The sequence below is a fragment of the Falco peregrinus genome, chromosome 8 (assembly GCF_023634155.1).
Source record: "Falco peregrinus isolate bFalPer1 chromosome 8, bFalPer1.pri, whole genome shotgun sequence".
In the NCBI taxonomy this organism is placed as follows: Eukaryota; Metazoa; Chordata; class Aves; order Falconiformes; family Falconidae; genus Falco; species Falco peregrinus.
Window position 1 is genome coordinate 59,653,006 of NC_073728.1, and position 13,614 is coordinate 59,666,619.

Below are 13,614 nucleotides of genomic sequence, written 5' to 3' on the forward strand. Positions count from 1 at the left end.
CTGGAGTCTGATCTTTCTCTTTTCCCTTCCTCCTTTTCCCTTCCTCCTTTTCTTTTCCCTTCCTCCTTTTCTTTTCCCTTCCTCCTTTTCTTTTCCCTTCCTCCTTTTCTTTTCCCTTCCTCCTTTTCTTTTCCCTTCCTCCTTTTCTTTTTCCTTTTCTTTCTTACTGTTTTTTCTTCCTTCTTATTTTTCTTTTTTCCATCTTTTTTCAGGGTTTTTTCTCTCCTTTTTTTTTATTTTTTTTTTAATTATTCTTCTCTGTATTTACTTTCAGTGTGGCAGAGGCCGATGCCGCTTCAGGCGGGTGCACACACGCTGCCCCGCGGCAGGGGGTTACCTTTGCAGCCCCCCCACGCCCCCCAGCTCCCCTCGCACCCCTTGGTGCTGCGGTGATCCCGCCGGTGGGAGGACCGCGGCGGCTGTCCGGCTTTACAGAAGGAGCGGCGGCGGCTGTGGGGAGGCTGTGCCGCCAGGGGGCGCTGGGCGGACTGGGGGGCAGAGCGGGCGACTCGCTGGTCGCGACGGTCACGTGGCCGGAAGCGCGCGTTGCCATGGCGAGGGCGGGCGGCGGGATGGCGCCGCAGTTCTGGGTGCTGCGGTGCTGCTCCTGCCGTCTCTTCCAGGTGCAGCAGGTGGGTGCGGGCCGGGGCGGGGGGCGGGAGCGGGGGGCGGGCTGCCACTGACCCCCTCTGCGCCCTCCTAGGCCAAGCGGAGCGGGAAGTGGAGCTGCAGCGTGTGCGGCCAGCGGCAGGCGGTGCAGAAGGTGAGAGGCCGGGCCGGGCCTGTGGGGAGCCCAGCGCGGTGGCACTGGGGAGCCCAGAGCGGTGCTGGGGAGCCCTGTGGGGTGGCACTGGGGAGCCCAGCGCGGTGGCGGGGAGCCCTGTGGGGTGGCACTGGGGAGCCCTGCCCAGCACACCACCCGCTCTCAGCCGTGTGTCGCTGTTACCTGGGGGAGCCTCACCTTGCGCCGTTTCCTTCTGGCTGCTCCCGAAGCTTTTTTTTAATTAATTTTTTGCAGATTTACGGCCAAGGATCTGGCCTGGACTGTAGGCACCATGTCCAGAAATTAAACTTGCTGCAGGGAGAGGCGGAGGAAGCAGTCAGGTGGACATCTCGGTAGAGTGTTTAATCTTTATCTGCTTGTTTCTTTTGATGTGCTGCAGTTGATGTGCATCTTCAGCCTGTTGCCTAATTTGAGCTCACGGAGGGTGTTCTGTCCTGTAAAGCCATGACACATGCCAGTTTTGTGGTCACCTCTTAGGAACAAGCTCTTTGTTGGGTTTAGTGTCTTGACACGTTTCTTTTGACAAGGAATTTTTTCCGGTAAGTTTAGTTATCAATAGTGGGGGTTGGTCAGGCCTTTACCCGTTAAAAGATAGGCAAAAGGGTTTGGGTTTTGTTTTGGTTGTGCTTTTTTTTAATGGTCTTTCTTATTTGCTGTTTGATGAGCTGACTGTGATGTCCATCTTACGGACTGACAAGCGGTGCAGAGGTACATCCTTGGAGAGAAAACATCCTCCACTCTAAGCTGTTGCTACTTAACTTTTGGCACTTGGGGGTTTCAGACTGTTGAATCTGTTGAGTAATCACTGCTGCTATTGATAAAAAGACTTGTTTAGTGCAAACACTTGGATGTAATTCCTGCTGGAAAATCTGAGTAGCGCTTTCCTGTTTATTTCCTTCTTGAATCTGTTTACAAATCGCCTGGTCTTGAACTGGTCTTGAACTAGTCCAGCTTCCTTTTTACTCAAGGTTGTTTTCAGAAATCAGTCATCTATCTGGTCAACATATCTAGTTAGATAACATAGTTGTGTAGTACTTCAGGGTTAAGCTTTGTGAAGAACAGCCACTGTCGTTCACTTCGTCAAAAAGGGTTACTATTTCTGTTCTCAAAACGTGGTGGAATAACTTCCCTTTTCCTTCAGTTGTTCGGGATATACTTAGTGGGTTTAAGCTGCTGCCCCAAAGACATGCTGTTATATCCCTTGTTATGATCAATTAGAATTTGTCTTGCATGATTAGCAGCTTTAGATCAAACTTGCTACTCTATTTGTATAGAAAGAAGGAAGGCTACCCTCTAACTAGATTTTTTTTTCAAGTATTTGGGCAATATATCTTGCAAATCTTTCATTTGACCTCTGCTTTTCTACAGAACCTTTGTTTTTCTGACATGCCTGCTATCCAGTGTTCCTATCCATGCTTTCTGTCCAGTCCCTTGTCCTGTGACTAGGTGATTTGAAGATCACAAATCAGCAGAATTGTATTCTAGAAACATTAATTTAAACCTCTATTCTAGGTGCATAGAAGAATCTGTAAATGACAGCAAAAATATAGCAGCAGAACATGAAGGCAGTTCAGTCCAGCAGGTAAGATACCTACAAAGCTGAGGTAAATACCAACCCATACTGACCTAGGTGAATCCAAGCAAAATCAGCGATCCCTTTATCTGGGTTCAGACAGCTGAACTAGTGTATATAATCAGAGCAGCTGCAGCAAAGAGAGAATGAGATGTATACAGAAACTCTCTGCTCCACCAGGATACTGAGCCTGGGAACATGGCCTAAACTTGTGATTTGAGGCATTCAGCACATGCTTAACAATTCCAAAAATGAGAGCCCTGTATTTTGCTGTTTTCAGTAATTCTCCTGTGTTGTAGGAGGGAAGGGCACAGGTCAGTCGCTGGAGTAAATATCTGGACAAGAACAGTGAAGATCAGGAAGATGGGGAGGAGGAGGCAGATAGAGAAAGGCAACAGTTCTGTTCCCGGAAGAACACAGTGGAGGAACAAAGGTACGAAAGTTTTTTTGGTTGAGATTTTTTTTGGTAATTCTTGCCCCCAGGTGGTGACATTTGGTTTGGAGGTGTGGGAGGTGGCTCACTTCTGATAGCTGAACAAAGTACAGGTTGCAGGGTAGACCTGAGTTTGTTACCCCACATCTGGGTTCTTTGCCTGGTTGTGCAAGAGCAGAACCACACACAGAGCCGAGGTATTTGTTCATTGCATGTCTGCACAGAGATGGGTGCTAGGTGGTAAACCCACACAGCTAGCACACCTCTTAACACATAGTAAACTGTTTTATACACATCAAAAAACTGTTCATAATTACATTTAGTCAGTTAATTCTCATTGGTTCTTACGAGGCTTGGCTCCTTTTAAAGATACAGCATTCTTGGTTTTCACCGCCCATGTTCTGTGAGGAGGGGGCTTTCTTTGCTCGAGTGTGGATTTTTAGTATGCTAATTAGGATAGTGCACGCACAGTTCCAGTAATTTTCTGTTTGGTCTCATTAACCATTTGGTCCTCCTTGAGCTTATCTTCTTGTGTCCCAGCTTGACATATTTATGGTGTCTATTCCTTCTGCCAAGGCCATGTTTTGTTAACTGTAAGGATTAACTAACATTCTCTGTTTTCAAATTCTAAATTCTTTCTTGTTTTTCACTACAGATATTTACATATTTCTTTTTTCTCTCTCTTTTAAAAAAATAAATAGCTGAGCAGGGATTTGGTATTAGGGACTAAAACTCCTCTTATTGCTAGAGCCATGCATTTTATGAACACTTCTGGTGATTTGTGAAAAAAATCCACAGTGGAGCTCATCTGTCCTCTTTGTGAATGGTTTTCTTGACCAGGAAACACCAGAAGAGCTTCCTCTCCAGTGATGTTGCAGAGTATGTAGAAGAAAATGGAGTTTTCCATCTTGCCTACCAAGCCAAAAAAGTTAAAACTGCTGAGGTATTTCAATTGTAGAAAATGCTTCCTACCAGTAAAACAAAGGTCAAGGGAACACTGCTCTTTTGTGTCATCATAATTTTGAATTTTTATGAGTCTTTCTCTGCTCTTCTATTTGAATGCCTGGGGAGGAGAAGAAAATTGTGTCAGGAGTTTTGTCTCTGAAAGGCTTTAGTCAAAGACAATGCCACCTTGTGTAGACAGACTGGTTGAGCCGGATTCCTCTATCAGCACAGCTGCAATCTATGCTGCCTTGCCTTACTGAGCAGTGGCACCTGCTGCAGTCGTTAAGGTTACTGTGATTATCTGCAGTGGTGGTGAGGTTGGCCTGAGTCTTCGCAGGCCCACCCAGCACGAGCCTCAGCTCTGCCTTGGAGGCCTGGTGAGAATTTGGGTGCATCTGAAGGACCCGAGTGCTCCTTTTTTGCCTGCTTCTTGGCTGTGTGTGCTGGATTTATAACCAATCTCTCTTTCTTCTTTCAGCGCAAGAAATGTTTAGTGGCAGTGCCAGATCCAGATCATGGAGATGCCGTTTCTGGAGACAGGATGGTTCCTGTTGTCTGCAAGTCTGTAGTGCCTGAGGAGAATACACAAACCCCAGCTGCTTGTAACAAGCCCTCAAAGTGGGAAAAATTTCTCACATGTTCTGACAACTGTAGTGGAAATGCTGCCAGGGTCACCTTGTCACCACAGGAGGGCAGTGGAAGGTTGGGACTACGCAGCACCAGTGCAGCGGCTGCTGGTATGCCCAGTAAGTGCTCAGAACAGGCTGGAAGAACTCGATGTCAAGGTACAGGTTTTGAATTTGCAGAGTGTGTTGTTGGTACTGGGCAGCTTGCCTCAGAATTGCCTGGCACCATGGTCCCCAGTGCCAGTTGCTCAATTAAGGAGGATGTGTTGTTGAAAGCACCTCAAAGCTATTTGATAGGGGCAGGATCTGGTGGTGTAACCACTGCAGGAGGGTGCTGCTTGGATAGCATGAGCAAGGCGAAGGCAAACACCCTTACTAACTGTAATGCTGGGCCAAGGCCTAGCAATATTTCTTCTGAATGACTCTTCTGCACAGGGGAGGAGTTTGATGATGATCTCTGAGTTCAGGCCTCTCTGGTGTTGCTTGCTTGTCTGTCACTGTATTTGGTATATTGAGTACTGAGGCATAACTTTGAACTCAAGTTAGCTTTATTTGAAGCCTTACAGAACTGTACTATTAAAGCTGTTTGTTTTATGGCTGTGTTTGAGAGTGGAAGAGACTGCTGCAGTGGGCAAGCATGAGGGTTATGCAGTTTTGTTTAGCAACCTTATCAGATAGGATTCCTGGCCAATACAATTCTGTGGTTACCTCCCCATTAGAAACTACAGCCCCCTCTACTATGCTTTGTTTCAATCTCCCATAGCAATCCTTTCTTCTAGAACAGGCTTCAGAGCCAGCAAAGCATTTCATTTCTCCTCAGAACTGTAGCCCTAAGGGTATAGCACAGTATGTGCTAAAAGGCAGGCCTGCAGTCCTAGACTGCCTCCTTGCACAGGGAGCACTTGGTAAAAATCACAGACTCTTAGCCTAGTCCCTCTAGTCTTTTAACTAGGCTACATTAAACCAGGTAATACAGCTGTGATACTTTAACACCCACACACGCTCAGCACATGAAGTAGTATTTATTTTTCCTCTGTTCTACAAGCACTTAGAAACATGAGACACAAACCCTTAGCAGGAAGAAAGATGAACCGCTGAGTGAGTTGTACTGTATTGTCTGCTTTCAGTTAGAAGGAAAGTGCTTTTTGTTACACAGACTACTACACGTGAGGTGGCTGCTTGGAATACTGGATGGCATCTAGTGCTGCCCCTATGTCACAGTTCTTTGTCTGCAGGAGTCGAGTGAGCCATCCCCCCTCATCAGAGAAGCCCATAGACAGCATCTGGGACAGAGATTCAATGAGGCGAGGGTCTGCCTCTGTTAAGAGAAGAACAGTTTAAATATTTCATGTAATTGGCAAACCAGCCAAGGCTGTAATACCACACAGTAGGTAGGCTGGCACCACTTCTAGTAAATCTAGCATAGCTGATTGAATGCTGGAAGACACACTCTCCTTTGTCTGTCAGGAGGGCAGATGTCCGAGATAAAAGAGACATAACCAGCTAAGAAAACTGCTGAGTCAGACTTGCTGGCCTTGCTGTAGGACTCTGCTGTTTATCTTAGTTAAGTGGCCTTGTATAGTGTTACTGGCTCCCACCACAAAAATGCCATCTTAAAGCCACAGGATGTGTTAGTTCGCATCCTGCATTACAAGAGGCTCTCCTCAAGAGTATGCAGCAAGGACATGATTTAGTATACCACCTTTTTTCATGCTGCTCAAATGGGATATTAGTCTAATGTCTGAAGTCTTGTTAAAACTTAGCTGCCTACATTCAAGAGAACCACCTGGCTGCCTCTAACAGGGTGCAAGAGCTGCCATACCTGCTACCAAAGTCACAGACAAGTTTAGCTGTAACTTATGTGACCTTGGTTTCTACCATTTCTAAAAGCAGGACTACTTATGTCAGCCACATTGGCAGCTCTGCAGTGAAAAATCACTCTCAGCTACAAAACCTGGACACATTCTCATACCTGGTGGGAGATGTGGGTAGAGTGCAGCTTCTCGCAGTCCTGTAGGTCCTGGCTGGGGAGGATCCTGAGATACATCCAAGGAGCTGGGACCCTCCGTCTCTGGCATCTGCAAAGACTGTAATTCACCTGTGGAAGGATCCACTTCTTTGGAAGATAAGTGGGTCCAGTCCTCATCACCCCCTGATGAGCTGCTAGACTCACTGTGTTCCTGAAATGGAAAGAAAAAAGGTCCAGGTGCTGCAGTGCTTTCCAGGCAGGATGCATGCTCCTACTATCTGCCTTTAATACAGGGTTACACCCACAAGAAGTCCCATACCTTTGCTGCAAACATGTAAAGCAAACATACTGTGTATGACAATCTGCTGAGATCTTAATACTCAGTCCCACAGTATGTACTAAATTTTATTACTTTCCTTTTTAGTAATGCCTCAGCAAGCATCATTAAATTAGCATCATAATTTTTGTACCTGGGACTGGAAGCTGCCATCTTCCATTTGTGTAGGCACAGGATCTATCACCATGTCTTGCATCTGCTCTGCAACAGTATTTACTTCTGTAGCAGAATCAGTGTTATTCCAATCTGGTTTGGTCTGAACATTCCGGTCAAAAGTACCACTGCTTAACTCAGCATTGTTCTCCTGACTGGGAGAAGCAGGAGTCACTTTGCTTCTCTGTCCTCCATGTTCCACATCAATATCAACTTCAATACCTAGAATGGCATTTGAGATGGAGGAAGTCTTAGAAATTTCCAAAGCACAGTCCTCAATGAGCATGAATCAATGCTTGTCTGAACATTGTAAGATTTCTGTAATCCTACAGTTTGCCAGGTAACACGCAGGAATTAAAAAGCAAAGCATTCTTTAAACAAAGAATAGTTAAGCACCAAATAGTCCTCTTCCTCTAGGCTGACGAGACATACTTTTAGAGGGTCAGGGCAGAAGTTACCCATGTCCATATAAGCCAGGCAAAATCCTAAGTCACTACCAACTTAAAGTTAGTGTTGCAGTGGTGACATGTTAATGAAATCTTTCCTCATTTCCTCCCAAAGCAGGGCTCTGAAAAGGTACCAAGTGGCTGTTCTAAGCCTCAGCATTATTAGTACCAGGAATAAATTAAGCCTTCAAGGCTTAGCGGCATGAGGTAGTTCCAGTATCGGTCACAACAGCCGATTGCTGCTCCTGTTAGAAGGATCTTTAAGCCAGTCTCAGGGATTGGGATAACAAACTAAGTCACTTACCCAGGGGGCTCAGAAAAGCTGCAACACTCTCCCCAACATTCTTTAAGAAGGTGACATTGGGGTCCTGAGGGTGGCTGTTAGTAGAAGCTTCTAGAAAAACAATTTCTGTTAGCACACATGGAAGCTCAGAAGGAAGGAGCACCTACAGAGTGTATCCCCAAGGAGATCCTGGTGCTCGTTTCCTGTCACTCAGATACACTGCACAACAAAGGCAGTACAGAGACAAAAACTAACTCTGAGCTACCCCTGGAACAGAAAACCAGTGGCATTAGCATTGTTAAGGCTCATTAGCCATGCTGAAAGGCAGATCTGGAGTAGAGTAGTGCCATGCTTGACCTAACAGCTCAGCTTGGTTTGGTTCCAGATACTTTCTCTCTGCATCCTCATTGACTGCATGGGCCCAAGCATGCCTTAAAATAATCCCACTCTGTGCTGAAAGCTGCTAATTATTTCAAGCAAGTTAGATTCATTCCTATGTTGACTTTTTCCACCCAGATTCTACCCTATGCTGCAGATCCTTAGCTAGCCTGGCTCCACCACCACTTTGTTTACTAGGGCATCTCCTCTTACCTTCTGCAGCAGGTGTACTGGAGGCTGCAGCACTGGCTTGGGCTTGTTCAGAGTTTTGGCATGGACCTGCCGGGCCAGGATATCCCCAGCAGTGCATCCATGGGAAAGGTGGAACACCATGCCGCATTTTACGGAGCCAGCGTCCTCGGGGAAGCCACTGTAAAGGATAACATTCATGTGACTCTTCACACAGTAACAAACTCATGACTTAAATTTGAGGAATACCCCATTTGTTAGTTCCCCTCCATGGATTTTGCTCACCTCAAAAGGATTTAGCAATGGACTCTGAAACATCACCATGTTGTGCTCCTTGTGGATACCTTTACCCTCACAGGTGCTGCACAAGTCATAGTTTGGACAGACAGTGCACTTGAACCTGGCACCCACCACCGGTCCGTCACAGCCATCACAGATCACATTGGGGTGCACCATCTCACGGGAAGGCTCCTGGCTGCATTGCGCACGATGTTCCCGCCGGCACTCCTTCTTCTCTGTATTAAGGAAAGGAAACTTTGCATCAAGAATGAGGTTACTATTTAAAGGCTGGAAATCAGGCACAGGAGGAAGCACAAACAGCCCTTGTCAGAGCAGTATTGACTTACTAGGTCAGTTTATTTTTACACTGGCTGCCAAATGCAAGCCAGGGGCATGTAAGAGAACTTAAACCAAGTGCAAAGGGGTTTTGCAAAGATACCTGCTCCTCAAACTGAGCATGCCTGATCTGTAACACTCCCCCAGCACGTTTATTTTAGATTAGTGCTGCGCTACCCCCTTTGGCTTCTTATCCTACCTTCCTAAGCACTGCAGGAACAAAATGTTTCTGGAGAGGCAGTTAGGAAGAAATGCCAGGAGACATAACACATGAGAACAGGGACAACAGCCGCTGGCTGGTGTGACTCATTAGATGGGCTGCAGATAAAGCTTTGCAGGTATTTACGTGAACAGAATGGACGAGGTAGCAACTATGCACTGAATAAGCCGGAATTAAGGCTTCCTAATGCATTGTGACTATTAAAGACACTCGTGCCAGGCCAGCGTTTCCAGGGAGCCAGGATGACAACAGTGGCTCGCACTGGGCCAGCTGAGCTGACAGAGCTAGGAGGAAACTTGTGATCTGTTTACCCCACCTCAGCAGGGCGGATTCATATTCTGGCGTATTACCCTGCCCTTTATTTCACCTCCCCCCAGAATGTTACAGGTTATGCCAGGCCCTCGAGGACAAGGACAAGAGCTGGACCTTGCTGCTCCCATTTTCGGAGCGCTGCCAGCCAGCAGCGTGAAGCCAGAGACCTGCAGCCGCCCTCCGGAGCTGCACGGGTTACCTTTGATGTAAACACGAAAGACGCCATCCTGCACGTAAGGCATCGCCATCTCCAGCTCCTCGTCGGTGGAAAACGCGATCAGGTCGCCGTCTTCATCTAGAAAGGGCCAAGTGCAGGATTAGGTGCCTGGCAGAGTAGGGGGGGAGCCTGTGGGGGGGCTGCGGGGATACCCCGCGCCCCGAGGCCCTCCCACCCCCAGGGAGGCCGATCCCGCGGGGGGCTGCGGGGATACCCCGCGCCCCGAGGCCCTCCCACCCCCAGGGAGGCCGATCCCGCGGGGGGCTGCGGGGATACCCCGCGCCCCGAGGCCCTCCCACCCCCAGGGAGGCCGATCTCAGGTCCGGACCCGCTGCCGGTGCGTGGCCGGCCCGGTGCGCAGGGGACACCCCCCCGTCCCGCTGCTCACCCTTGTAGTGCATGCGGAAAGCGGGCGGCGGCCCGGCCCGCAGCAGCCCCTGGAAGAGCTCGGCGACGCGGTCGTGGATGGCCTGGTAGCGGGCGGGCGGCGGCAGGGAGAAGCGGCGGATCTCGCGGGCCGCCTCCTCCTTGCCCAGCAGGTAGGCTTTCACCGTCAGCGCCGCCATGCCTGTGGCGCAGCAGGAATTGCCGGCGGGGGCCGAGCGGCACACGGGGCTACGCCGCCGCCTTATAGCGCCGCGGGGGGCGGGGCACGGCGCTCGCCACGCCCCCGGGGGGACAGGCCGTGCCCCTACCACCGCCCTCCGCGCACCAGGCCACGCCCCCGTGGCAGAGGCTCCGCCCCCTCTGGGCGCGCCGCGGGCCGCGTTCGGTGCGTTGCGTGCAGCGCAGCGGGGTGAGTGCTGAGGCGGGCGCTTCCCGCAGCCGAAGGAACGCGCGAACACTTGGGACGTGCCCGCGTGTGCTCAGCCCTGCGCGGCCGTGCGGCAGTTTGGGGGCGCAGGGCCTTGCTGAGCGCAGAAGCACCGGACGTGCCCGGGCAGCGGGCAGTGGGCACAGCATCACTACCCTCCGGGTGGCCACGTGGCCTCCGAGACCCACGGGGTAGCCCCGGGCTGAGCGGGTCCCCGTCACTGCTGGCAGTAGCCACCAGCATTAGCTGGGGCATGTGCTAATGGGGCGCTTGGCCACCCCAGTCCTGCTCGTCACCCACATCTTCTGCGTTGGGGCCAGCATGGCCAAGCAGGCTGGCAGTACCCGTCACAGGGGTTTGCATGCTCAGCGTGGCTGGAATAAGTAACTCTTCAGCTAATGCTCTTCCCTGAACCCAGTGTTTTGGAAGGGGGGGGCTAAAAATAAAGATACACACAAAAATAAACACAACTGACATTAAGGAGGATGTTCTGGGGGCTTTCCAAGTCGGTTGGCAGCAGTATTTTTTTGTAGATAAAATACAGTTGACAGGCATCTTAATCTGGCCACAGGAGAGTCCAGCTGGCAGAACACACCATCTGTGCTGTCCAAACCTAATTAAATAAAGATGGATCAATGATTATTACGTTCCTCATTGGTGTTAATTTCCTCTCACCCAAGGGCCTGACCACTCTGACTCTCAGTGACATATTTCTTCGTTTAAGATAATAAAAACTTAGGAGAAACTGTCATGATTTATCATCTTCTGCAATCAAGAGAAGGGTGATTTTTAATTTCCACAATGGGGGGCAGTTTATTTCTTGACCTAAAGTATGTATGTTTAACACTCAGCCTTCTGTATAGATACACTTTTGGCATATGTGTGGCAATTTTGAAATCACCACACTTTTCTGGAAAATAGTATTTACAATGGAAAGGGTTGCCCTTTTTAACTTCAGAAGTTTTCTAGGAATTTCGATTTCTAGGTATGACATGGCAAATATTCCACTGTGAAGTGCTGACTTAAAGTTTAAACATAAGCAGACTCAGGTTTAAGCATGAATGATGCTGCACAGGGAATGATTCACCGGCTTTTACAGCACAAGATATTGAAAACTTTGGTCCCACACCAAAGGCATATTGCACTCACCTTCCCTTTTGCCTCTTTGCTATGTATATCCTTAGTTCTGAAAATGTTGGTGAAAGTTGCTGACTTGACATAATTTTTTATTTTTTTTTTCTCCATAGAATCAGAAAAGGGACCAGCGGTAGCAGGGCAGGCGGTACAGGACACTCTGCCAACGCTGAATCTGCTTTGCCAAGCAGCACCTCCAGCATGTCCACCTCATGGCCTATTCCTGAGGACACCAATAGCCACTTTTGGTCTCATTTACAGAGCGAGAGGTTTGTATTTTGGGACCCAGTCCCAGCATGTTCATTCCTTAGGTGCCGAGTTGCTGCCATCCCAGACAGGACCAATCCCTGATTCCCCTTTCCATCACTGCCCAGGTTTTTGAGGCACAGTGTGTTGTCTGTCCTCAAGGTGCTGGGTCTTTTCAAGCCAGTTGTGTCTCCAGATTAATTGACGCATTTATAATTATCAGGTGACGCACCGAACTGAAAACAGAAATCTTAAGTTTTCTTCCATGTGACCTTTAATCCAGTTGGCAAATACAGAAGGGGCCAAAGCCAGAGGGAATTTCTCTTCTCCTGGTGGAGCATGCTGAATCATGCTCAGCTTTCTGGTCATGACATCACGCACTTTTACAAAACATGAGGAAAACAAGGCTTTCACCAGCCTGCTGTTAGCTTACCTCACCGGTCACAGGACTGGGGTGACTCAGTGAGTTGTTGTCTCCTCCTCTTCCTCGAGGCCGGGGATTTCCTCCCAGTGAGCCCTTCCCTGGCACAGACCCCAGACCTCACTCTGCCATGATTCCTATAGCCCTGAGCCCTGGGATGCGCCGCCGGACGCTCCTCGGCCCCCTGGAGAGGCCATGTGAGAAGCTGTGCTGGATTCCCACACATATTAACTTGAGATGTTTTTCACTCCGTTTGCTGGAGGATCTGGGTTTTGGCATTCTCAGCATGACGCACTGGCTGTGTGGATGTTTTCTTATGGTTCCTTAGGAATCCCATAGGATCATAGCAACCCCTGCCCAAAAAGTGGTTTGTCAGCCCTAGCTGCTGAGCAGCCAGCTTTGCAGATGGATGTAGTGAAGAAACAGCAACGGGGATGGGAAAAAAGCTGTTTGAGTTTAAAATTTCAAAGTTATAGAGGAAAGGCTCAAAAAGGAGCAATTAGCATCCCTGCGGTGCTCTGATTTCTCTCTACACCCACTTTCTGCTCGGAAGTGTTTAAAAATATTTGGTGAGATTCTTGCTCCGAGGGCACGATCACCAGAAACACTCCTTATGCCTAAACTTCTGTTGGCAGTGAAGTCCTGGCAGGATGAAGGCAGGGGGGTGTCCAGTCTTTGCTTGCAAATGACAGCAGAGGCTGATGATTTTCCAGAGGGCATTGTTTCCCAAGTCACCACTCCAGCCTGAGGCCCCCATCACTGCCCCGTCAATGCCGGTGAGGAGGGGAGGGCTTGGCCCCCGGCCCTGGTGGGACAGTGTACGGTGATGGAGGGACGGCACAGAGCAGCAGCAGCAGGTCCTCACTGGGCTGGACTGGGTGCCACGGTCCACACACTGCTGCAGTGACATGCACACCTTCCAGAGGCTTCTGGAGAGGTGCGGGATGCTCCAGACACATCAGGTCAGACGCTGGTGACTCAGCCTGGTCCCCAGCTTCCTTCCTCCGCCAGCCCAGCGAAAACACTGTTCGCTGTCTCCAAAGCAGAAACCCTCCTTCCTCAACAGCACAGGCAGCAGGGAAAGCTGAGCAGTGGGGTGGTTTTATTTTTTTTTTTGCTGTCTCATTGCTGAGGTTGAGTCTTTCTGAAGGTTACCTCTGCCACGTCAGGTGTTTACATAGGCTCAGCACCATTTCTCATTGGTGCAACGTAAAACTTTTAAGGGCAGAAAACCGTGGGTCATTTTTTTCATTGAGACAGAGGAACAGATAGGGAAAACGGGTGGAGGGGAGGCACAAAGCACAAGCACGCTAATCGGTGTTGTGCAAATACATAAGGGTTTTGTGTTCCAAGGTGGGAAGGCACTTTTTGCAGCCTACACAAATTGCTTGGGGTGAGCTTTGCTTTGAGAACCTGACTTGTAGCTTTTGCCCTGAATTAAAGCATCATGTCAACACATGGAAGGTAAGCACCCTGTTGTGATTGATCTTCATCTCTGGTGGCTAAGGAGAATTTGGAA

The 13,614-nt window shown here is 49.1% G+C and overlaps 2 protein-coding genes across 6 annotated transcripts; one reads left to right on the forward strand and one right to left on the reverse strand.

The window, feature by feature from the left end:
• The first annotated feature begins 50 nt into the window (after positions 1-50).
• On the forward strand, positions 51-4,963 carry MRNIP (MRN complex interacting protein). 3 transcript variants are annotated; one of them, XM_055813229.1, is made up of 7 exons: positions 51-632; positions 704-763; positions 1,019-1,116; positions 2,297-2,366; positions 2,657-2,790; positions 3,631-3,733; positions 4,214-4,963. In XM_055813229.1, exons 1-7 carry the CDS (start codon positions 552-554, stop codon positions 4,781-4,783), a joined length of 1,116 nt encoding a protein of 371 aa, XP_055669204.1. In that variant the 5' UTR covers positions 51-551; the 3' UTR covers positions 4,784-4,963. The 3 variants fall into 3 exon arrangements, with proteins under 3 accessions (XP_055669204.1, XP_055669205.1, XP_055669206.1); XM_055813230.1 differs by having other exon boundaries at positions 51-623; XM_055813231.1 differs by lacking the exon at positions 704-763.
• Positions 4,964-5,364: 401 nt separating this feature from the next.
• On the reverse strand, positions 5,365-10,112 carry SQSTM1 (sequestosome 1). Of its 3 annotated transcripts, none has more exons than XM_013303523.3 (8): positions 9,869-10,111; positions 9,463-9,558; positions 8,402-8,631; positions 8,141-8,297; positions 7,571-7,657; positions 6,801-7,042; positions 6,334-6,541; positions 5,365-5,679 (listed from the first exon to the last, which is right to left on the reverse strand). In XM_013303523.3, exons 1-8 carry the CDS (start codon positions 10,044-10,046, stop codon positions 5,522-5,524), a joined length of 1,356 nt encoding a protein of 451 aa, XP_013158977.2. In that variant the 5' UTR covers positions 10,047-10,111; the 3' UTR covers positions 5,365-5,521. The 3 variants fall into 3 exon arrangements, with proteins under 3 accessions (XP_013158977.2, XP_005242770.2, XP_005242771.2); XM_005242713.4 differs by having other exon boundaries at positions 7,571-7,660; positions 9,869-10,110; XM_005242714.4 differs by lacking the exon at positions 7,571-7,657 and having other exon boundaries at positions 9,869-10,112.
• Between the last annotated feature and the right edge of the window lie 3,502 nt (positions 10,113-13,614).